Source organism: Necator americanus, chromosome V (genome assembly GCF_031761385.1).
Source record: "Necator americanus strain Aroian chromosome V, whole genome shotgun sequence".
NCBI classification, from domain to species: Eukaryota; Metazoa; Nematoda; class Chromadorea; order Rhabditida; family Ancylostomatidae; genus Necator; species Necator americanus.
Genome location: NC_087375.1, coordinates 13,641,182 through 13,664,670, shown reverse-complemented (window position 1 = coordinate 13,664,670; position 23,489 = coordinate 13,641,182). Strand labels below are relative to the sequence as shown.

The window sequence follows — 23,489 nt, the reverse complement described above, 5'->3', positions numbered from 1 at the left end:
CAAGCAGAATCAAAGCAAGATCATCTACATAGAAATGATATCAACCTTGCCCTACATGGAAAAATGATGCACAAGATCAGAGCCCAGATCTATAATAACCAGAAATTCAAACCCATTCCTAGAAAAAATATAAAAGCAAACACAATTGTGCAGCAAAAGCTGGTTGCGGTGATTTTACGGATATCCGGCGTCAAAATCCAGAAGAATGACTTTGGTGTCTTCTGTACCATTTCTAGAACCTGCTGCACAAGCTAGAAGATTGTTTGTGGCTTTCAAACGCCATATACAACCTCCGCTTCCTCCAGAAGATAGTCGTACAAGATCACGAATGAATTCACCTAGAAGACAGAGCCGATAACGAGACATAGTACAAGAAACAGCAGCAACATATACTGACCTTTCATAACATCCCACAGTTTCACTGCTCCGTCATCTCCGCTTGTTACCACAACACCATTGTCGAGAAATTGGAGCGAAGTGATGGCTGATGTGTGACCATTTGGACCATGCAGACGGTACATGCAAGAGCCATCGCGGATGTTCCACACCTACGGATTCAAGCAAATATACTCTCAAACAAAGGGTGAAATGTAAAAGAAATGACAGGGCCAAGTATACAAAGAACGAGCTAAAAGGTGCTTTCTGCATTTGCAAAAGCATAAGTCACTCGAATACTGGAGTCTAAATAACAAAAGAAAAATTTTACAAATACACTCACCCTAACATCACTATCGGCATTGCAAGATACCAACACATCACCTCTGAGCTGCATACCCGATGTAAGCGAATGGTGTCCGGAGAGGACACATATACACGTGCCCTTGGCAATGTCCCATACTCTTATTGTCGTGTCTAGACTACCGCTAACAACAATACTACGTGCAGCGTCAAGCTGAAAACGAAATCAGTTACATAACTACGTTATCCAAGATATTTTTCAAAAGCTTCCTAACACGACTCACTAATAAAGAATAGACGCGATTTGTATGTCCAGTCAATGTGTACGTACAAGAACCTGTTTCATAATCCCATACCTAGAAAGAAAATGAACAAAATGGACGAAATGATGAATGGTCGAGATTAAGAATTATTTATGAACAATTACACTGCACTCTGTTCATTAATGTTGTGTAAGATAATTATATGAATTTCATACCCAATCTCGACACTGGAAAATGGTTGCGAAAGTGAAATATGGCACATTACAACAATTCGCAACAATTTCAGAATTAGAATGGTTCACTTCTTTGCCGATGTGAGCAGAAAATTCATTTCTCAAATAAAACGAAATAATGAAACGACTGTTCGTGTGCACATATCCACTGAAGACCACCACCCTTTGAAATCAACTCAAAGAAGAAGAATAATCTTTGTCGAAAACAAACCAACAAAGGTAGTAGATAAGAAGCTAAGTCTGTACCTTAATCGTGAAATCGTATGCTCCAGAAATGACTCGCCCTCCTTCAAGATCCAATTGCACACAACGCACTGCAGCTACGTGACCTGTTAGATACTGCTCGCACATACCAGTTTCAATATTCCACGCTCTAACGGTCGTGTCACGTGAACCAGAAACCAATCTGCACACACAAATACACTGAGCATAATTACTATGCCTCTCAGGTGAAACAAGTGAGAACGAAAAAAAAAAACAGAAAAAAAAGGAAAATGTAACGAATGGGACCCTACATGTTTTGGCAAAGACTCATGCAGCGTACAGTACTCGTATGACCATGAAGAGTGTGAATCAGTGAACCATCTTTTGCGGACCACACCTTCAAATGGGGCATTATGCGCATCAAATTATATGGTTCGTAGATGTTCACTTCGATACCTTTACAGTTCGATCAGTTGAACCACTAATGATATATTTGCCATCTGTGGATAGTTGCGACGTCCATACTCCTCCAGAATGTCCCACGAGTGTAAAAAGTAGCTAGAAGCAAATGACTTGTAATAACCTCAAGTAAAAATTGAGGAAACTCTTGCAGGAGAATGAAAAAAACTGAAAAGCTTGCTTTCATCAAGTCGATTTCAGGTAAAAACACGTTAATTGAAAAGCAACGCAAATAAAACAGATTTTAAAAGAGGAGATAAGTACAAAAAAAAACGTTCAAAAAAGAACCCTAACAAAAGAGTTGCCGATCGAACAGAGTCCACACAAAAACTGAACGAAACATTAGATGAAAACACTACCTTCCCTTGTTCGATACTCCACACCCTCAGCGTATTATCATCCGACCCGGTAACCAGCATGTCACCTTGTATCTAAAGAGAAAAATTTGAGTTTTCCTATCCTTTAACTGCCTATCTTCACACAGAGAACATAGGTACCATGACCTCGCACAGCACCGGTTTGAAAAAGTGGATACCTGCAGGCACGTGATAACATGTTCCTCGTGTCCTCGCAGAACCATGCTACCCCCAATAGGTAGACGTCTCCAATTAGCTGCTATTCTGCATCGCCTCAGATATGTGGCTTTCCATACTGATCGTGAATAAACACTGAAATATGTTTCGCTGTGACTTGATAAAAGAAATGAGAAAAACCTTTTCGAACACAACTATCCCTGCTAACTGTAAATGGAATGAAAAAAAAATTGAAAATAGTATATAATACCTTCCATAGCTTTGCTCTCTGGCTTTTCTATGCTGTTCTAATTCGGCTCCTTTATAATGGTCCACAATTGTGACACCGTTGCCCATGGCAGTTTGTTCCCATGCACCAGCAGCACGTCTACTAAAAACATGATTATAATTACGTGCATTTGAGAACTATCCAGGAGGTTTATCTAAGTATTCAACAAACCTTGGCACAGGAAGCGGCTCAAGTCCTTCTCGCTCACATTTCAGTCTCCACATACGATCGTCTTCACATATGTCACGCCAGAAACGCGAAACTTGAGCGGCACGCACAATGTCGGCCATCGGCAGATTCGCAACTATTTGTACTGCTAACTAAACGGATTTATATTGTAAAAAGGTGAAACAGAACCACTAGTATTCTCCTTACGATGAGTACGTAATTAAAAAATACACGGCAACCGAATGTACCACTCTTCAACTGATTAAAGGCAGCGTTTCACAAAATTAAACATGATGGGGTCTCTGTGGGCAAATATACAGTTCAGGTGTAGATTACATGAATGAGAATGGTCCCCGCTTAATCACTCCTAATCGTTCAAATCGACCTGAAAAACGGTGCTTGTTCCTACGATGCACGTAAAAACGTGTCACCCTTGTGTGCGTGCCGAATCTATGAGCGAACGACCGAGAATCAATGGGGTCAGTGCTACTGAATGGAGTGGACAATGCACAAAGGGGTTCGTTCTAACACTTCTCTTATCAAGAAGCGTCGTTTCACCGCCGTTTTTGAGGACAATTATAGGGAATCGAGCGTGGCCACCACGTATACACCTAATCTCTACATTTGCCCACAGTAACACCAACATCATCAGTTTTGTGACATGCTGTAATTGACTTGATTTTTCAATCACTCTTAGTTTCTTTCGTAGTATAGTCATTAGAAAATTTAAGTTCATATCGCAAGCTAAAGTGATAACTTCAGGTGGAAAACGTGGTTTTTCTGTACATGCACGTACGGAAAGTCCCTACAAATCTCAAACAGAGAATTTTGCATTGCATTTGTTGTGTTAATACTTTCCTCACCACGATTCTATCATACAATTATCTTACAGACCAAAGAAATATCACCACAAACCACGTGATATCCTGAAAGAGCCAAATCGCTCGACAGAAGTTGTTCGTGCTTATCTCTGAGTGAATCAATGGGGAACTATCTAATTTGTAGGAAACTGCTAACCTCCACTGGTAAGCACGATAGGAAATCCTTCTGAAAATGTGGCTCGATAAGCTGGCGTACATGTCTTACATGTTGTAGACCACAGGTACTAATTAGTTGAAGGAGAGCATTGCGCTGACAACGACGGGACATCGCCTAAAAGAAAAGAAATGCGCAGGATCAACTAAGACAGTTCCTGTGAATACACTTTCTCGGAAAACTCAGGAAAACGTTAAAGAATGATCGACAATGGAAAAACTACAATAAAGCGCTGTGGAAATCTGTTTCGAAGATACAGGAGAACTATAACGTTAGATATCACCAAAAATGACTGCATTGTCAATGGTAGCAGCAAATTCTCTAAGCCGAATGATATCGATTTCGAGAACAGGTATTTCTCTAGTTTCCGTACGAAAAGTAGTTGGATGAAATGATCGCAGAAACGAAAGAAACGTGTCCAAAGCTGTGTGAAGTGTGGCTAGGGAGAAGTAAACTTTCCAACAATTGCTAGCTAGTGAATGGATGGGCACCAAACGGTATAGATAAAAAGCAGTAAAAAAAAGAACGAGGTTCTAGATCTCACTTCATAGAAATAGTGCGAGCAGGGAATTGAAGAAAAATGCGGTGAGCAGTGATTCCATTTCTACGGCTTCAAAAATCGCATAAAGAAACAACCGCATCGAAACTCTTATGCTACTTATGCGAGTACCATAAACAACTCTACATAGCAAGGAAGCTGACATCATACATTCTCACCACGCTCGGTCCATGATCGTTTACTTCGTCTTGTAACTGACGAAGAAAAGCTTGCAATCTTTGGCGATAATGAAGATTTGCTTAGTGGGTTATTCGCATATAGATATATGAATTAGTCTCAGAAGCATATAAAATACTGTTTTCCGCGCCTTCAGAGAGAGAGAGAGAAAGAAACAGAGAAAAAATACCTGGAACTGGTCTACCCATGGGCGGATTACATGTGCGTCTTCGACGGCAGCATAGGTGGACGATTCATCATCCGAATCCATTGAAAAACTTAAAAGACACGTAGATCATATGCATTACAATATTCACTGCACAAATATAACCTCAAAGAGGAAGACAGATATCTGTTGAGTCTAAAATCATTCCAAAAAAGTTCATGTGATTAAGTCGCGAATGAAGATGAGCTCAGCAACTGTGAGGAAAGCAGAAAGGAAAACATCACTGACAATAGCAACCACATTCGCAACGCAAATAATGTGCCACGGTGTTTATGCAGTGTGTGCAATCATACACGTAAAAACTGAGATCACATGTTATTTCGGGGAGTTTGAAACGATTTCACAAAGAAGAGTTTGTCTAAGATAACATAGACACAAAACCGTGAGATAAGAGGTTTTGGAACTCTCGTAGAAAGGGTACCTTGTAAATGAAGAGGTGCAAAAAAAAAACGAAAATAAGTGAAAAAATATGACGAAACATCCGATCGACATCCTACAGGTTCAATTTCAAAAGTACGAATGGTCTTGAATTTAATGTTTTGATTGTTGGTATTCAGTATTCAGTTCAGTCCATCCTTTTCCTCAGAGGTGGAAAACGTCGAAATACATTGTACACTTGCGGAAAAAGTACATTCTAATTTGGTGAATATAGGTGGAGACGGAATTTCGCCTGTTGTGAACTCAGTAGCTATAGGAGACAGAAGACCACACATTATTGTTCTTTTGTCTTTTGTTCATATCATTCCAGCAAATGACCGACTAACATGGACTGTAACAGTTATTTCACGCAATCCAAAATTTTGCTACTGGCCAAACGGTCCTCTCTTTGCAGGGGAAAGTTGAACAGGTTACGCACTTTATTAGAATAGTGCAAACACGGCCAGAGGTTTCCCAGTCTTTGAGTCCAGTTTTTTATCTCTGAAAACCAGAGAGAGAAATGCCTCAAAAATATAAACTTCAAAACAAACTCCTTTCTTGTCTCTTCATCCAATCACTACTTCCTCCAGAACCCTTTAAGATTGATTGTGAGGTGGTAAAGATGACGGAAAAGCATTTGAACGAAGTTTCAGTAAACCACAAATTTACAACTGCAGTAATTGTTGTCCATAAGAAGAAGGAAGGATCATCGTCAGGTAAAAGTGGAAGAAATAACAAGAGGATTTGTCCACCTAGATTTATATGATTGCGGTAGTGAATTTAGGAACTTTGCAGCAACGAAATCTCCTGACCAGTTTGGATACAAAACACGGTTGCACTTAGTTGTTACAACGTCAATAGAAACCCCCTATGAATCAAATCACTAGCAAACTGTAACTGCTTCAGACAAGAGCAAACTGTGCATGGAGAATAAGACACTCAGTCACGGAACCAGTAATAAGTAGACAAACGCGGTGAAATAAATAACAATGATGTACACTAACAGAATGGAAGAAACGACAACTTCAAACAAACAAACAAAAAAAAACAGCCATGTGCAGTGAGAAACCTGCCCCGCTTACCTTGGGCTCCTAGCGTAACGTTTTCCCTGAGATGCTACATCCATTGGAGACTTGCGTTTAGAGGAATTCTGGAAAATAATCTTCTTATATAAACGCTTTTTCCAGTTTTTTTTTTTTCGGAGAAATCTTCGAATACGTAGTGAAATAATACGGAGTCCCCTTTTTAAGTTTTAAGAGAGCTCATATCACTAACGATGATCTTGAAATTAGTAGATTTTTCGGTTCCGCAGCAGTTCCGATCAATGTTATTTTTTTCAATTAAGTAAACTTGGAGTACCTCATTGACTTGATCACACTGACCTTTTTTGAAGACACATGTGGTGCCATAAACATTTCGAGAAGTTGCTGTCGGATGCATTTTCAAAATAAAGGTTTTTCTGAGCAGTGGAGGAGGGGCGAAATATTATTTCTATTTTTGCTACAGCGGCTGCGATTAACCACAATGGAAATGATAGCATGACGAAATGCAGACTCTAATGCTGACAGCGTTCTTTCAAACCTCCTCAATAATTGCTACTCATTCTGAACTTTTTTTTAATGTTATATTGTAGACTTATACTTTAAAATAGACTGAAAGCGAAGAAGAGACGCTTAGAACCTTAGAGGCATCACCCCACGAATCTGGGATGGTGGGAATTTCAGGTGGGTTATGCCTATACGGGATCCTAGATTATGGGAGGAGGGTGATTCCGTCCATTTCTTCTTGATTGCCGTAAAAAACGGCCCGGAAGATGCAGCATGTGCACAAGGTTGGCGCGCTCCAATCGGACTCGTTGTAGAGAATAGTGCACCGAAACGCTCGAAACCGCGTCTTCCGGGCCGTTTTTTACGGCAATTAGGAAGAAATGGAGGGAATCACCCTCCTCTCCATAATCTACGACCCCGTATAGGCATAACCCACCGAAACGCGCACCACCCCATATTCGTGGTGTGATGTCTTTCACCATCCTTTACAAAATCTATTCTACATTGCAAGGACGTTTAGTGGTACTGCAATACATGACACAACAATAACACTGTAAATCTCGGACAAATTTTAAGCTTAGATACTACTTCGTTAGTTTCGATATATTCACGTCAAAACAACTTGAAACTCGGTGCAGTTTCGTAGGCAGCCGCGATTCGAACGGTGTGGATAATCTAGCGCTTATGATCGAGATGGGACTCGCTAGCTCCGCTCACCTCTGCAACTCCGTGTCGTTCGCAACCGCCGCTTCAGGCGCTGCAGCTTACGCAAATGCACCAAGCTTCAGGTCATTTCAACCCGACCATATATTTGTAATCTTCGGAAGGAAGTTCTAGTGTATCTGATGAGAACGACTTTGTACTTATTTAGTTCTGAAATTAATCTATATCTAGCATCACCTATACCTCTGTTTTTTCATTAATGAATACTATCAGCAAAATAGTAAACCAGGGCTGAACAAATGAGTCACGGGTAATGTGCAATACTTTGTTTTCCTTAATTTCACGTAGACACGTATTTATCATAAAAGGAAAAGCCAGCTCACCTGTTTTTCTTCCGTTGACTCATGGAAAGAGCCAACCTCTTCAGCGACGTCTTCCACAGAACTGAGGGACGTTGGGGGAGATTTACATGAGGTTGAGCGCTCTCCCACAGTACTATCCATCACCTATTGCTAGAAAATAGGATTTAATATGTGGATCTTATTTCATTTGAGCAAAGTGGTAGAACTCTGTGCACAGAACATCGTGAAAATTGAAAATAATGCACTTAGCAAATGACGAGGACGATCGATAGCGGTTATGAGACAACGACGGCAACGTTACTGGATCATTAAAAAGTAGAATAATGTTTCGCATATGGGAGAATGCGTTTGTTAGAAGGATATTTGACGACGTACACAATTCTTATGCTCAACATAGAATTGATGATATGACACAAAAGACATAGAATTTTGTTCCCTAACTAACAATCCATGCCGTTGAAAAGAAAAGCCAGCAGGCAGGGATTCCAGGAGTAGAGGGATTGTAGCTTTGCATGAGGATCGATCAGATATATGGTCCATGGCACGAAAATGTTGACTCAAAGCGTTCGCAATTTCGCCAGAAAAAAGTATGAAGTGGCATAGTGGTTGGTTTCGCTATTTTAAACAGGGTGTGAACAGTTTGTCCTATATATGTACACAGTAATTAAAGAGCTTAGCAAAACAGACAGATCAATAAATGAGTAATCGTTTTGCACCCATGATTTGTATAGATTTGGTGGTTAGAAGTGCAGAACACTGACATAACAGGAAATGAAACCACTCGAAATAGTGATTGCTATTGGAGAACACAAATCTGGAGATTTTTTGGATCGATAGTTGCGTAAGAAATCTACTGTTAATCTGAAATCCCCAACATTATTCGCTCTTTGCGTACGCTCTTTGTGCAGGACGTCCAGTACGCCCATTTTAAATAACGAGGTTGAGAAGGAGAACCAACGGGAGTTCACTGCGAGTACATTTCTAATCTGGCTGCGCGGAATTCATCGTATAAAGAAGGCAAATGCATCGGATGGATCGACAGCTATAATTGTCGGCGATGGATTGATGATGTCACGAGTGCAAATCGCGTCGCGCGTCGCCGCGACGTCGCCCGCCGTCCGCGAGCACCGATCCACGCGCTGATCGTTTGTTGTTTCTGGCGCACATCACACTATCCAAGCGGCCGGGAGTTTTTAGCAGCATCAGTCCCGAAAATACGCGCACCACCAAACATCAGCGCATGTACTCTTCTGACCTGTACTTACAAAACGACATCAACTCGATACTTCCACCATACGAAATTGAACCGCATGGAATTGTAAGTTGCTAGAACTACCATCATTTCCGTGTTCTGTTCTGCCCAGCTGTAAAATTTATTGTACGCCGCACAAAGCTGTACGTGCAAATAAATCAATGAAATAGGTTGTATTGGGCACTCTTTATCCGACTGGAGCGCGATTAGTTTCCTCTTGACACTGCTCAAACTTCAAGACGAATACTGATGCATTTCTCTTGCAAGAAGAATGTGGACACCCATCAACTTTGATTTCGTTTCTAACAACTAATCTAAATTTGTGATTCTGGCTCTTGCCTAGGTATGGATGGGAATTCTAACTAAAAAGTCCATTGGTGGATTTTTTCCCGTTTCATAATGCTTACCTATAGAAAGGGAGAGCGTCGCCATTTTCCCCTTTGCCCTCGGGCTGTGGAGGAGAAGTGCTGGGAATGGATGAGGGTGTGCGGTGGAACAAGGACTTAGGAGATCGCAAATGTAAGTGGGTAGGAGTGTGTGAAGTTGCTACTTTTAGTGTTGCTCAACGACAATACTGTTTTGCACATATGCGGCTCAAATATTGTGCTTCGAATATTCGACTTTTAGGAAATATTCAGCGAAAGATGCTGCAGTTGTGAATTAATGAAGTGAATTGTAATGAACTCCAAAGGACGATTCCTTTCGAGTTTTTCTTCTCAAAGTGTTCAGGGTTGAATGCAAATTTCATATTCGTTGTGTCTTCATCAGGATCCAGTCATCACTCTCACCCTTTAACTACATAATCAACACTCTCTTCTTTCACAGCTAGCGGACCCATTAATTGGTACTGAGTGAATAATCTTACAGATAGTTGCCGGCGAAGAAGTTGTGCAAAGTTCTGTCGACAAGAAGTGGAATGAGTTCAGTAGAATCACTAGGAACTATTCCGTCATTGAAGAAGGTGATAGTGAACCGGATCGAAATGGTTTGTTGTCATCACGTATGGTGAGTGTTCAACTTTCGGTGCTAGGAATAAAAAAGTCCATGGCGTGTCAATTGAAATTTAACGTTGAAGGGTCTAAATGTAGCTGTAATTCGGAAGGTAGGATCGGACTCAACAAATACCGGTATGTGGTTCCCGAAGAAGGTTGTTGTCATGACGGATAAGCGTCGAATAGAAACGATGGCTTGGGCTCACAGTTCCAGTATGTTGTTTTTTTCTTTCGCACTTCTCTGAATTTCCGTGCTTTGCTTCGTGGTTTTGAGTCCAAAATATAGTAGAGACGCGCAGTAACATAGAAGTAGGATTATTTTTAAATTTGTGTATTTTGGATTTACCAGGTGAATTTGTTGTCCATTTGTCAGAAACAAATAAATTCCTTTGCACAAGTATTTCATTTCAGGCGGCGTGTTGACTCGGCCAAATTCAACGAGCATGGGGTGTCATGTTGTGGACGGATCTCAAGATAGCCTAGCTATGGTAAGTTCTTAATCATTTGAATTATCATTACGGAAGAAAAACCAGCTTCACTCTCACATGTTACTATATTCTCCAAAATTTGTTGTACCAACTTGCTAGAACATTTCGCAAAACCAGTGATTGTATAGTGAAATCAAGACGACTAGAAGCGCGGTGCAGTTGCGTCAGCGCGGTGCGGTAGAGCGTAGCGGTTAGAATCGAGAGAGGACCCTTGCTGCCACTATTCTTCGTTGCTTATGGTCCCATCTCGATTCCGACCGTTTTCTCCATTCCGTTTTGACTCTTCAGTATTTCGACTTTAATTGTATACTATCGAACCCTTTTTAAGGGTGTATCAGCAAATTCAGCTTCATTTGACGATCTCGACTGCTCTCCCTGTACTTCATCACAGGTTCTCTTTCCTTTCTTATTCATGTTCACTATGGAATCCTTAAAACACTTTCCCAGGACTCTGATCCATCGTTGTCCTCCGTTAATGTGCCTTCGTGGTACGCTTCTCAAGACTCTTCGTTGGCTTCTACGTCGTCGGCCGATTCAACGGGTAGCTTTCAGCTAAGGTCGTGCAATCTAATCTTTTTTTAAAACGTTTATATATTTTATGTATGTTATCTTATGTATTAGAATCTTTTTCCTTTAAATTCCCTTAAGTTTTCAACTGTCACTTTGTTAGTGCAATTTCCATCGAGCCGGATATTGGTGGCACTTCCTTGAGCAGACCGGATCAGTCTTTGAACTGTGCAGGCAGTTGTGATAATTATAAGGTAATTCACTCAGTAAAATGTGACAAAAACTAAAATTGATCAGCTACTGCTACGAAATAACCTTACCGCAAGTGTTTCGGATATATACAAAGTGTCGAGGGTCAAACTGGGCGTAGTTGCACGAGAGGTTTGCTGGGCAATCTACCAAATCCTGCCTAGTGACGTCACCCGGATCGATATTGACCGGAATTTTTCTATCATTTTCATTATTTTGCTTTTCTTTCTGTTTTTTTTATCCTTTATATTTCTGTTTTCGTATTTTTGTTATGCCATTTGCTTCTGTAATATAATTCTATGTTGTATCTGTATTGTTCTTAAGTTGTTGTATTGTATTTGTTCACGTATTTATTTTCATGCTAATGTTCTTTTCTCGTTTGTAAGGGAGGGAGGGTAGGCGAAGCAACCAAAAAAGAACATTAATATAGAAATAAATACAATTTCGAACCAAATTTCAGGATCAAAACTTGAAAAAAAGCAATACAATAGCTTAATAACAGTACAGGTGCAATATAGATCCTTGTAGCAGAAGGATATACAGCAAACACAACAAAAGTGCGAAAAAGGAACATAATGAACGAAAAAAATCAGAAAAAAATGATGGAAACAAAGAAAAACTACAGCCAATATCGATCCAGATGACGCCACTCGGCAAAATTTGACAAATTGCCAAGCAGTCCGTTCGCAGGCCGTCTGCGAGCGCTTGGAAACCGCATTGCTCCAGCGCGATTGCTCGTGCAACTACACCGTTCTTCATGTTGTTTTGACCCGACTATAGCTCCTCACAGATGCATGAGTTAGAGCTCACAAATCAACTAAAGTTTTTTTTTTCTTTATTTATGCAAAACAGTGTGCCGTTACGATGCATATTATACTAGATGACCACAGCGAAGCATTTATACTGAACTATTTCTTCAGCAGTCAACAGTTGAACCAAATTTTGGGATTGAGATCCAACGTTTCAACGTTCCGTTGAAGGTCTACCCGGGTAATAGGAGGTTTGCGTTAATCTTCGTCTTTGTAAACGATGTCATTTGCTTATTCTGATTAAAGTATCAATCTAGCTATCAAATGCTCCCGTTAAACGAGAGAGTCCAGCTCACAGAGTTTCCTTGCCCAGAAAAGGTAGATTCATGGGAAGTAGAATTGATGTTTTACTTGCATTTCAAAGGCTATCTTAGGGATGTAGTTCAATATTGCGAACGCGGACCGCGCTGCGGAAGCACGCTTTGGTTCATGCTGAACGAAGATTTTCCTGTAATAATTGTGGGAGGAGTTTTGCTGAAAGAACGAAACTGAATCGGCATATGCTCACGCATACCGGAGAAAGGGCATTCAAGGTATAGTCTGTTGCTTTCCAGTCACTAATGTGTCCTTCATACTTTTTATTTCTTCGGTGCTATACACGCACCAATATTTTTGTCGCCGGCCACTTGCTCACTCAACGTTGGTTTAATTGAACTGTGCTTTCGAGCGCAGAAATGAACATAGAGCCCAAAGATCATTCTTAAGTGACAAATATCTTTTCTTTTTGGGAAGGCAGTAGTTCGTCACTGGAAGTGAATAGCTAAGTTAGTCGGGCCCATAGAACCTAAGCGTTAGTCTTCGAGGATCCACGACATGTAGGGTAAAGCTGCTAAGAGCTAGAACATTTTCAGTTCCAGTTCCATCTTCCCTTTTTATCTTAGTATCTCTAGCTTACATGTCGTTGATCCTCTAAGACGAACACTCAAGTTTTAGGCCTTCTACTGAATCTGCTATTCTCTTCGATAATTACCTTCTTAAATGCTTTTCACATGGAAAAGCCGTTCATCACTTAGTAAGGATTTTTGTGCTCTATGAAAGTGTTCGCGCTTGAAAGTACAGTTCGATTAGAGCAGCGTTAAGTGGCCCTCCTCTACCTCCCTATCATGGCAACCTTTGGACAACTTGCATCTGCCAAGGGGCAGTCATGACGCATTCGCTGCAATTCTGTCACTCTAACAACTCCTTTCTCCAAAAGCGCCACTTAGCTGTGCTGCTAGAAGAACGCGCATCGCGGCGATAATGTGCAGTGGCAACAAGTCTACATGATGGTTGTTTTTCACTTCACATAAATTTAGTGCACGCATGAAGGTTGCAACAAGGCCTTTTCTTTGGAAGCAAATCTGAGATCGCACATCAAAACGCATACAGGTACATTTATAGAATTCTTTCCTTGTGTTTCTCCATATCAATCTTTGTTCTTTCAAAACCATTTGTAGCGGACTGACAAATGAATCCTTAAGTTACTTTTTACAACAACAGGAAGAACTTAAATCAGTTCCAGTTCTAGTTTCTTCAAGAACGAATACAGTCACGTACAGTGCGATGGCATTGCTGATAACAATAATTTAATTTAGTTGTGTTTCTCACTTCAGGTGAGAAGTCGTACAAATGCTCATACTGCACCCATGCATTCACTCATCCATATAATCTACGGATTCATATATCACGGAGACATAACGACAGAGGTTAATGTAAATCTTCATTCAAAATGCTTTCACATTATCATTTATGTTTGGGTTATTTGCATAAAATTTATACACTTGAATGCATTTCTGGGATCATTAAAGTCATTGTCGCAATGTGATTTGTTGCGTTTACAAAACTATGGAATGAAGAGCACCCGAAGGCATTTTTTTGCAGGGCAAAAAGAAGATAACTAGATTTCAATCTAAGCCAAAACAGCGAACAACAGATACCAAAAGAAAACCAAGAGGAAAATATTTGCGAATGTAATTATGGTGGACCCCTTTCTACAATACGAGAAGACAAAGCAGCGACTAGAAGCACTATTTGTAGGACTGTGGATTAATAATTAGACCCATTGTAGACGAATATTTTGTTCCTGTTTCTTTTTTAGAAATCTGATTAAGCAAGAACTTATTTTGGCAAGGAAATGATGCGGAAAAGTGGTCCGATTATCTCAGCAAAGGGATGCAGCATACACGGGGATTGCAATCTGCGAGATAGATCAATGTTGCACACTGTGCTTTTCGAGCAGAGAAATCTTAATGAGAATAGGTTAGTAAAAACACAACTTCAAAAACAGAATTTGGTTATCCACTTAGGCAACGCCAGTTGTTATTTCACAAAGGATAGTTTGAAAACGTCGTAGGATTGATTTGAGATCAAATCAGTGATCCGAGAAGATCACCAGCCTACTCCTCGAATCTGATTATAGTAAGCTGACTGAGCGGCCGAGTAAGATTGAGACCCGAACGGGAAAGCAAATGCGGCCGGTTGAGGAGGATATACAGAGGAAGACACCTAAAAACCAGCAATATTTAATATCAGTCAATACGATGAAGAAACACTCCACTTACTGCTGCAAACATGCCATTTTTGATGTCAGGCAATGGTTCGGAAGTTGGCTGGTTAGGCTCCGCCTCGGAGCATGACGGCTCCTCTTTTGAGGTGCTCAACTCCGGTGAACATTTCCTAAACATCAACAGAGTTGTTTTCGTCTTCTATTCAAAAGTCCTGCTATCTGATTCATCGGTTGTGTTGGGGACAAATTTACATTAAAAGCAAATGTTCACCACAAACCCATCCCCATCCACTGATTGTGGGCTGGCCGAATCGTCTCGATGACTTAATCCGCCCGTCATTGCTTTCTCTTTCTCCTGTCTTTTACATTTGTAGCGATGATTCTGGAACCATATTTTGACCTGGAAAATCATGATCATGCTAAATAACAACGGGCTTATTCTGTGATATGTATCTGTGTGTGTGTATGTTTGTGTAAGTCAGGAAGTTCCAAAAAGAGCGGTAGACTGCTTCCACCAAGTCGAATCGCTGCGCTGGCGCCAGAAAGCTATAAGATGGGCTGCGCCGGAGCCAGAAAGCTGTAAGATGGGCTGCGCCGGGTATCACGCTGCGAAATCTTTCGTTTGTGCATAAATTTCTGAGGAAAAAAGTAGAGAAAGCATTGCTTGAAAAACAAAGATTTAATTTTACAGTAAATGCCGCTACTATTAATTTTTATTGTTCGGCAAATGCGAGCGAAGCGAACACCACGAAAAGTCTGAAGTCTGGCTTTAGCTGGATGCTCAGAATTGTACTCTATATTCTATGTTAGTATAACATGCACTATGGACACCCTACGCATTTTCTGTTTGTGTAGCTGTAGTTGACTGAAGTGTTACGGTAGTAATCCACTTGCCTGCGTAGGAGTGAGATGAATCGAGTTCGCTAACTGTTCACGTTCCGGTGCTGTCAGATACTTGGCTTGTTTGAAACGCCGTTCTAGCTCATATACCTGTGAATAGATTTACGTTTGCATGGGTTACGGTGGTGCTAGCGCCACTCACTTGTGCTTGACTGAAAAGCACTCGTCGTTTTCGACGCTGTGACATCGGTAGTTGTATACCGTGCACCGCCGCTCTGGATGGATCAATACCGCATGGGAGTACTGAAAATGATGATTTTATGACTATACTGCATTCTTGTTGCTTAAACGCCTACATGCTGCAAATCGTGGATCGCCACCTCCATACCATGTGCCCGGATTGGCCATGTAGCTGAAAGTGTTACAGTAACCCGAAGAGCTAAGCGGAGCTGAGTTTCGAGCTCCCACCTGGTGAAATCGCCTTGGTAGCCCTGGAATGGTGCAGCACCAAAGTAGGATGCTGGCAGAGCGCCAGCCGGTCGGTAGCCGAAAGCTAACGAGTGCTCGTTTAAAGGAGATGAGGTCATCTTTAGGAGTTGTTGCTGGACCCGAGCTGAAATTTTCCCGACCATTTTTATTGAATTTTCAAACGAAATTGAACACTATGGATGGAAATGAGAACTGAACAGTGGAGCTTAAAAAAAGGCCGGAGGAAGCTACAGTAAGCCGGCTGTTTCAGTTCTTGTCAGTACAGAGGCACTACAGTCAAATTCGCTCCTACGTTATTACGCGAAGAAACGCCTTTTTGATAGTTATTCTTCAACCAAAAACAACTGAGGATTTTGGGAACGAGTCATTTTTCATGGTCATTTTTACTCTGCAGTTACCTTCTCAAATGCTGTGAACTTCCAGCAAAATTTTACACAGTTTCTTGGATTCTAGTTTTTAAGCGGGGTCCTTTATACGCCTAATTCATCATTTCACTTATTTCTTCTATTTAAATAGTATCTTCTCCAGCATTCTCTGGATTACTGTTAAATGTTATGAATAGGCAGTTGTTACACTTTATCGAAGAGTGCCTACTAGACAAATTTTATATCGGCAAAATTAGACGGAAACTGCACTAGTTATTAATTGATTACTTTTAAAACAGTTTTTTCTTAGCTGTTCAAATGAGAAAACAGCTTCCAGAAAATTTTTGCTGTATTTCTCTTTTTGAGGGGTAGAAGAATAAAGCGAAACAAAGATAAATACATATAGGAAAACCAATAAACGAGATTTAAAACAGAAACAGGAATAGGTTCGAGAGACGGAGAGTTCAGTTCGTGCGATTCAGAATTTCTTGACAGTTTTGATTCTTTGTGGGGTTATCGGGCACCAATGATAATAGTTTCCCACATTTTAAATCTTAAAATTGTCTTCTTAAAACAAAAGGCTTCAAAGCAGTAGAGAATAATTGGAAATTTGCATTTAAAATATTCCAGGCCATGAAGACGCTTGGTCCAAATGCTAAAATTTCGAGGATAGAGTACGAGTAGAGTGCAAAGTAGTCCAAGATAGCCATTGTTGTTTTTCTCTCCGCTTTTATCTTCTTCATGCATTGATTTTCTATCTTAAAACAAGATTTTATTCATAGAGATTTTCGTAGAGAACTAGTCCGCGACTGTTTACGGTCGCTAGTATTTGTTGAACTACCGTAACTCAGTTGATCTTGAAAAAATATCCTTATAAAAACAATAAGCTGAGTTGTGTAGCGAAAAAGAAAATATGCGAACTTGATTATTTTATGGGAATGGTTGAAAAGTCAGTCATTTAGGTCCCATTTACATGTGGCTGCAAGATGTTCATAGTTTGAGATTGCAAAAGCTTTATTAATTTTTAAGCAAAGGTGGATTTATGGTTAAGGAAGAGAACGTTAGAATTCATAAGAACCCGTCTTTTTAGGATTATGAATGAGCTTATTTTGAAGCTAGCGTGAGCTCAGCCGTTACTCGCCCTCACACGATGAAAAAGTGACTCGATTATAATGATCGCAGCATGTAGTGTATTTCCAAATTATTTTAAGTAATTTTCGTGGGTGGCCGTGGAGAGACTAACGAACTCATCCAACAACTGTAAGTTCGCGCTTGAAGTCAATCTTTGCATGTCAGCTGAAAGAGATGCTCGCTGATATGCAGAAGATGCTCATCATGCCTAGCACCAACTTTCAGTCGTCGTCGTGAAGTGTCATTTCAGTTGTTCAAGGATTCTCGGCGCTACATACAGAAGAGAGGATCTCTTGTGATGCAGGAAGAGGCCTACTCCACGTTAAGGGTGCTACAGAAGAGGGTTTGCAGAGTAGAGTGGGGCGGTGATAACTTGAACGATGTCGGCGACAACGACCCCACGTATGTATGTGGATCGCGATGCTCTGGAGGTGGTGGAGTGAGCACTGAGGAGCGTGGAATGAACGCTTGTGTGGTGCTCGAGAGCGTCGAATATGGGCACCGCTTCGGTTCTCATGAAAAGCCGCTCTAGCACCCACTTGAAGCCGCTTTTCGCGATTGCTCAGCCACGCACAAGTGCCTCGGCGCTCAAACGCCTCGACGGGCGACGACCCACGTCTCAGTCCTGTACACTCTCGTCTCAACGACTACGGTAGGGTGGAATGAAAATAACAAGCAATGTAGGTGATTCACAATTCGTACCATTTAAAAAAGGAAACTTTTATGTATTGGAAATCTCCCTGTGATTATACAATAAGGAGCCGTCAGATCAAACTGTAACTCTATTATGCCGACAAAAAACGAATGTAAGTCTCCGACTGGGAGACTTTTGAGGTTTGAACGAGGCGAATAATTCTGCTGAAAAAAGGTCGATTGGCATAAAACATCTGATTAAGGAGGGAATAGTTGCAAAAGTAGCAAAGTAAAGTAGCAAAACAAAAAATTGATCAAAAAATTGCTTGTTTTTTCTTCTCTTCCTTTTACTTGCGACGACAAGTGTTCGTAGTTAGTCTTGACATCAGTATTGCTGTCGAAAAAGAGCTGATGCTCTATGAAAAAGCTATAATGGTAATGCTAATGTATAAAATGAAAGTACAATGAGCAGCATTACAACATCCTACAAAGTAGGATGTTGTAATGCTGCTCATTCAAAATTCATCTAGTGCAAATACTCAAGAAATGAGCTAGGAACACTCTGAAGTTCCAATATGATTCAACCAGCTACATAAGTTTTTCACTAGGCAGCACTGGTATTCTCTCTTCTGGCTGCTGCACTACGGTGATTATTCTCTCCTGTACTCAGATTTTTTGCGTATATGGACCACTTCCTAACTTTTCTTAAAATAATCATCATTTCTCATTTCCCTTTTTCCATATTACGGAGCGAAAGAAATTGTTCGGTTACTAAAGATTTCTCCTCTAGGAACAGCCGGATTTTTTGTGAAGAGTTACTAATTGTTTCTCAAACTTAAGCTCTTTCTGTCGATGAAATGCTCACTTTTGCGCTGCGATGGTATTCACACGGCATTTCTCTTTTTTAAAGAATACGACAGTTTAGAACATAGCGGTGGACGAAATTAAAGTCCATAAGTCCATTAAACAGGCAAGGCTGTTCCTAGGTTTCAGGCAAGGCTTGGAAAGGATTTTCTCTGTTTTTTTCTTGGTACAAGCATGAATGAACAAATTGATTGAACCTGCACGATATTATATGTAAAAGTTCCAATGTTAATAACAGGTGGCCTCTTTCTACCTTGTGGGCAGATTCACTTGCTAGAAACGAGAAAGAACAGCGCCGATTCTCTCACTTCTGCTTTCTTATTCTTTACTAGTTGTCAAAATGTGTAATAACCATGAAACGATGAGTAGTTTTTTTTTTTAATTACAGTATCCTTGATATTTTTTCTCTTCTGAAAAGATTCTGAAATCCTACCTAGATTATTCAGCGGCGACAATATATTAGTGACAGAAAATCGTGGTAGTTGCGCCTTGTCATTGTTTTTAGGCTTCTCTGTCGTAGTCGCTTCACGCTCATCGTCGGAGTCGCAGTCCACCACAGTGACATCTTCATCGTCTGCCTTCTCGCGTTTAGAAGACGATGATTCTTTCATGGCCTGAAAAAATACCATGGAAACGAGAGATTCTATTAGATTTAACCTCCGCACGAATTTTGCGACGGTATTTCTTTGAGTAAGTTTGGTAGAAGTTACTGATTGATTTCTTCCTTATTTCCGATTCTTTCACAATCGACGCTCACTGCCCTTTCGAATCCAGAATCCATCCCATATAGGATGTAGAGTGCCACTCGACAACATCGCCTACACTTTGATATGCGAAATTTCATTTGCTCGGCTCGCACAATCGTGTGCTCTCGCCGGCAGCTGATTGGTTGACGCACCAGTGGGCGTGGCCTATGAGGACTACGGTGCGTTTAATTAGGCGCCTTTGTTATGGAAGATGCTTCAACGGTTCTGGAGTGTTTGAATGGCGTGACGAGGTTTCATAAAATATTCGTTAGCTTATTATATAGGGTATATGAGTTTAACTTCAACTGATGCTGCTCGAATATGAAACAATAATAGCGCTAGAAAAGTTATAAGTTTCTCTAATACGGTGACATTGTTTAGTACAATTTTCTATACTACGTGAGGATCATACTTGAAAGAAAAAGGCGAATTTTCGTTTTCTTAGAGATTTTTACCTAAGAAATTATAGGTGCTGCTTTCCATTGCAAAAGAGAAGTTGTTATGTACCGACATTTCAGACGACATATTCCAGATTTTACTTGTTAACTTTGTTCCTCAGAAATTTTGGTTAAATATCGTTTTAAACATCGTCAATAGGACTCCTGAGAAACGATGATGAGAAATCGCACCGACAATGAATAAATATTGCCAAACAGAACAGAAACCACTTCAGCTTTTGGAAAGGTGCAGGAAAAGGAGGAAAACAATTGAAGTGTTTGCCTGGGAAAGTCAACGAACAAGGAGGTATGGGGCGTAAAGTGAAAAAGATGCTCACTTGAAAGTGTTACATAAAACTAAGAACAGTAACAATTCTTCCACTTGTTTCACGCTCATTTAAGGAGATGAGTCCTCCTTCCAGACATGTCCTCGATTCCGGATCCTAACTACAAGCCATGAATAAGTAATAATGAGGAATAGTTGTGTCCGTCAAGTGCGCTCATGGGTACTTGAACGATGGGCAATCCCGGCGAGGTCAAAGAGTCACACAGCTGCCGTCGCCGACTGCCTGGTATCGGTCCCAAAATGCACCAGCGAGCTAGATTGGTGTTTGTTTTTCTTCACTTGTTGAGAAGAACTTGAAAGATGTGGCGAGACTAGCGTGATGGTGCTGGATAATTTGTTCGGATGAGATGGGTGAAAATCCAGTTTGGATGGGTGCCACACAAGGTTGGAAAACACCAAAGTTATTATTTAAAAGATAATCGCAAAGTGTTCTTGATCTAGATGAGCCTTACGTTTTTTAATTGGACAAGCTAGAACCGTTCTGGCCTTTAAGGATTACGAAAGAAAGATTGCAAGTAGACTTTACCGATTCAAGAATTGTCTTTTCATTCTGCTGGAGCACTTGTAAAAGTTTACCATAGAAACTATTTAACAGTAGGTCTGTCGCCGTTCTCATTAAGGCAAAAAAATTTTCACTTCAAAATTTTGCAAATGTCTAGATGAGTGATAGTTTCCGGGCTTGCAAAATAGATCAAAGATCTTCCAAAAGTCCCAGTGTAGCCGAAACTTCGGTCTAATTCCATCTTTTTAGCGTATTGTTCGGTGGTGAACAAGAACTTTAAAACTTCCTTCATTTTGCGTTTCCTTCACAATGTCTTCTTATACGAAGCGTTTAGTTGGAGATAGATGCTGTCGATCTTTGAGAAAGCAATAAAAATGAAGAATATGGAGAGGTGAAGATCCCGGAGCAACCGGTTGATCAACAGATGGAAAAGCCGACTGGCTATGGGGGACTGCAATCAGTATCAGGGCGTACAGCCGCTGAGGATGCTAGATTGGCGGCTAAACAAGCCGATTAGGGTGCGTCATTGTCTCTATTGCATTACGATCCTTTCCGCGGGCGCTCGTCACATCCAAACTGAGCCGACGGCAAACGCTTAAATTTGCCGAAACCGAAACTGCTCGTCGAGCGCCCGAGACGAATGAGGATACGGTGTCTAAATTACATTCTCCAGGTTGTGGAGAGAAAACGAGGGCCTTCTTCTGGTTGACACATTGGAAGCGAGACTTATCCCTTTTCCAGAGATTTGACAACAAGCTGAAAGTATCACAAATGTATTACGAATGAAAATGTTCATTTACAACAAAAAGAGCAACAAAAGAGTATCAATGAGAACTTTGATACACCACCATAAATTTATAAATATAAACATAAATCTAGTATCCGATATCAAAAATGAAATTCCTAGGATTTTGCTGAGGTTATGTACGTACGTTTTTTATGTACGTTTTTCTTCAAAGACTACCATTCACATAACTACACTAACTAACTAATAAACTAAACTAATAAAAACTCAAAAACGTGCACAATTTACGCAATCGCCAAAAACTACTTAGAAATCTGTTTGACTCTTTTTTTTCAAAACTACAAAAAACTGTAACTGTTACCATTCTCGGGTGAAGTTGAAAAGAATGCCAATTTCTGGGGTTCAGAGGCTGTTAGAGGCACAAGCAAGCTTATAATAAACTAGTGAAGCGCTCTGTCCACCAGCACTGAAAAATTGTTTTTCAGAAAATATTTACGGAAGTAACAGAATGGTTTAATCATAATGTTAATAGCTTGTGGAAAAATCCTAAATTGTTTGCAATACATTCATCTTAATCTGACTTCAATTTTTAAATTTGATCAAATTAAAGTTGAATAAGGCTGATCCAAATTACGTGTGAAGCAAGTTATGTGATCATGGATAATTGCTGGTCGAGGATTTTTAATGAAAACCTTGAACTTTTACTTTACAAAGACATAAAATGATTTCAGAAAAATCTAGCGTTGATCTGAATTATATCAGCACTTCTGACACACATGTGAATCGTAAAGTACTTGGAGTAATTTGGAAATGTTTGAATAAATATGCATCAAATTCGCTGAAAGTGCAGACTACTTTGAGAACTGGTGCGTTTCTCGCCCAATTGCGGATTACCTTTTCTGCTCAAAAACTACTATCATAATAAACTAAAGGAATAACGAGCACAACAGAGCGTTGTTTGAATTGATAACAAGAGCATCAATGAGAATCGTCGCATTCAACAGCATCGTCGCCTCGATCCCAGTGCCCTGCCTGCAATCAGCAGCCCTTTCATCATGACCCACTCTTCACACACAATGGTGAGTCTGAGTGTCACAAGCAGTCAAGCACTTCAACAAGTATCCGTCGATTTCAGTGCAAAAAGCTCTCATGGCTACCGTACACCATCGGTTGCAGCCTGCAACGAACTTCGCAGCCACTTGGTTTCTTGAGTACTTCCAGGACGCAGGTGGAGAGGAGGTGGATGGTCGCAATGTCGAGAAGACTCCGAGTAGTTCGAATTACTGGATTTGAACCTGTGACGAGCACATTCTGATCAAAACTAGTATGGAAAATTTCTAACCAAAAATAGATTATCAAAGAAGTAATTCGAGAGTTGTTATCTCTTTTGCAGCGCTGTCAGAGGCGTTTTTTTTTCGTTCACCATTGTGGTACACGAATAAATAAGTAATTAGGTAAATAGAAAACTTTAGAGATATTTATTTTAAGGTGTAGCAGGACTGTTGAATTAAAAATCATCATCGTTGCTAAGCATTAACCTGCAAGTGTAATTTGACATCAAAATTTTAAGGAAAAAACTTCCATCAGTCAGTTCGAAAACACTGTGTTCAACGTTTAGGGGGAGCGAGTGATACATAATCAGCGAATCTTCATTCACTGCTAATCCTCTGAAGGAGAGAATTCAACATTTTGTGTGATTTGCAAAGGGAGCACTGAAGTGGAACAGCGGAATTCAGCAACCGGAAAACTTTCTGTCTTTCAATTCTGATGTGAATGCCTTTAAATTGAAGAATAATACCGAAAGTAGTCTGAAGAATGTTTCTTCTCTTATTTTTGCA

The 23,489-nt window shown here is 40.4% G+C and overlaps 5 protein-coding genes across 7 annotated transcripts; 3 read left to right on the top strand and 2 right to left on the bottom strand.

Annotated features, from left to right (window-relative positions):
* Positions 1-89: 89 nt before the first annotated feature.
* Positions 90-7,912, bottom strand: RB195_013783 (uncharacterized protein; the record flags this gene model as incomplete). Of its 2 annotated transcripts, XM_064203770.1 has the most annotated exons (16): positions 90-118; positions 228-338; positions 398-548; positions 719-892; positions 963-1,034; positions 1,421-1,580; positions 1,690-1,775; positions 1,835-1,936; positions 2,197-2,268; positions 2,373-2,505; positions 2,621-2,740; positions 2,810-2,958; positions 3,824-3,958; positions 4,747-4,834; positions 6,282-6,349; positions 7,793-7,912. In XM_064203770.1, the coding sequence occupies 16 exons, from the start codon at positions 7,910-7,912 to the stop codon at positions 90-92; spliced, it is 1,770 nt and encodes a 589-aa protein (XP_064059651.1). The 2 variants fall into 2 exon arrangements, with proteins under 2 accessions (XP_064059651.1, XP_013306560.2); XM_013451106.2 differs by lacking the exon at positions 90-118 and having other exon boundaries at positions 175-338.
* A 1,099-nt stretch (positions 7,913-9,011) lies between these two features.
* On the top strand, positions 9,012-13,948 carry RB195_013782 (uncharacterized protein; the record flags this gene model as incomplete). The annotated part of the gene is made up of 13 exons (XM_064203769.1): positions 9,012-9,089; positions 9,891-10,028; positions 10,099-10,228; positions 10,427-10,503; positions 10,832-10,894; positions 10,951-11,060; positions 11,174-11,264; positions 12,180-12,259; positions 12,326-12,386; positions 12,443-12,601; positions 13,364-13,436; positions 13,661-13,753; positions 13,929-13,948. The coding sequence occupies 13 exons, from the start codon at positions 9,012-9,014 to the stop codon at positions 13,946-13,948; spliced, it is 1,173 nt and encodes a 390-aa protein (XP_064059650.1).
* A 487-nt stretch (positions 13,949-14,435) lies between these two features.
* On the bottom strand, positions 14,436-19,486 carry RB195_013781 (uncharacterized protein; the record flags this gene model as incomplete). Of its 2 annotated transcripts, XM_064203767.1 has the most annotated exons (7): positions 14,436-14,552; positions 14,609-14,723; positions 14,832-14,953; positions 15,596-15,696; positions 15,750-15,805; positions 15,862-16,006; positions 19,309-19,486. In XM_064203767.1, the coding sequence occupies 7 exons, from the start codon at positions 19,484-19,486 to the stop codon at positions 14,436-14,438; spliced, it is 834 nt and encodes a 277-aa protein (XP_064059648.1). The 2 variants fall into 2 exon arrangements, with proteins under 2 accessions (XP_064059648.1, XP_064059649.1); XM_064203768.1 differs by lacking the exons at positions 15,596-15,696; positions 15,750-15,805; positions 15,862-16,006; positions 19,309-19,486 and having other exon boundaries at positions 14,832-14,971.
* A 1,863-nt stretch (positions 19,487-21,349) lies between these two features.
* Positions 21,350-22,944, top strand: RB195_013780 (uncharacterized protein; the record flags this gene model as incomplete). Its single annotated transcript, XM_064203766.1, has 3 exons — positions 21,350-21,424; positions 22,676-22,730; positions 22,787-22,944. The coding sequence occupies 3 exons, from the start codon at positions 21,350-21,352 to the stop codon at positions 22,942-22,944; spliced, it is 288 nt and encodes a 95-aa protein (XP_064059647.1).
* RB195_013779 (uncharacterized protein) lies at positions 22,707-22,966 on the top strand (the record flags this gene model as incomplete). Its single annotated transcript, XM_064203765.1, has 2 exons — positions 22,707-22,730; positions 22,787-22,966. The coding sequence occupies 2 exons, from the start codon at positions 22,707-22,709 to the stop codon at positions 22,964-22,966; spliced, it is 204 nt and encodes a 67-aa protein (XP_064059646.1).
* Positions 22,967-23,489: the final 523 nt, after the last annotated feature.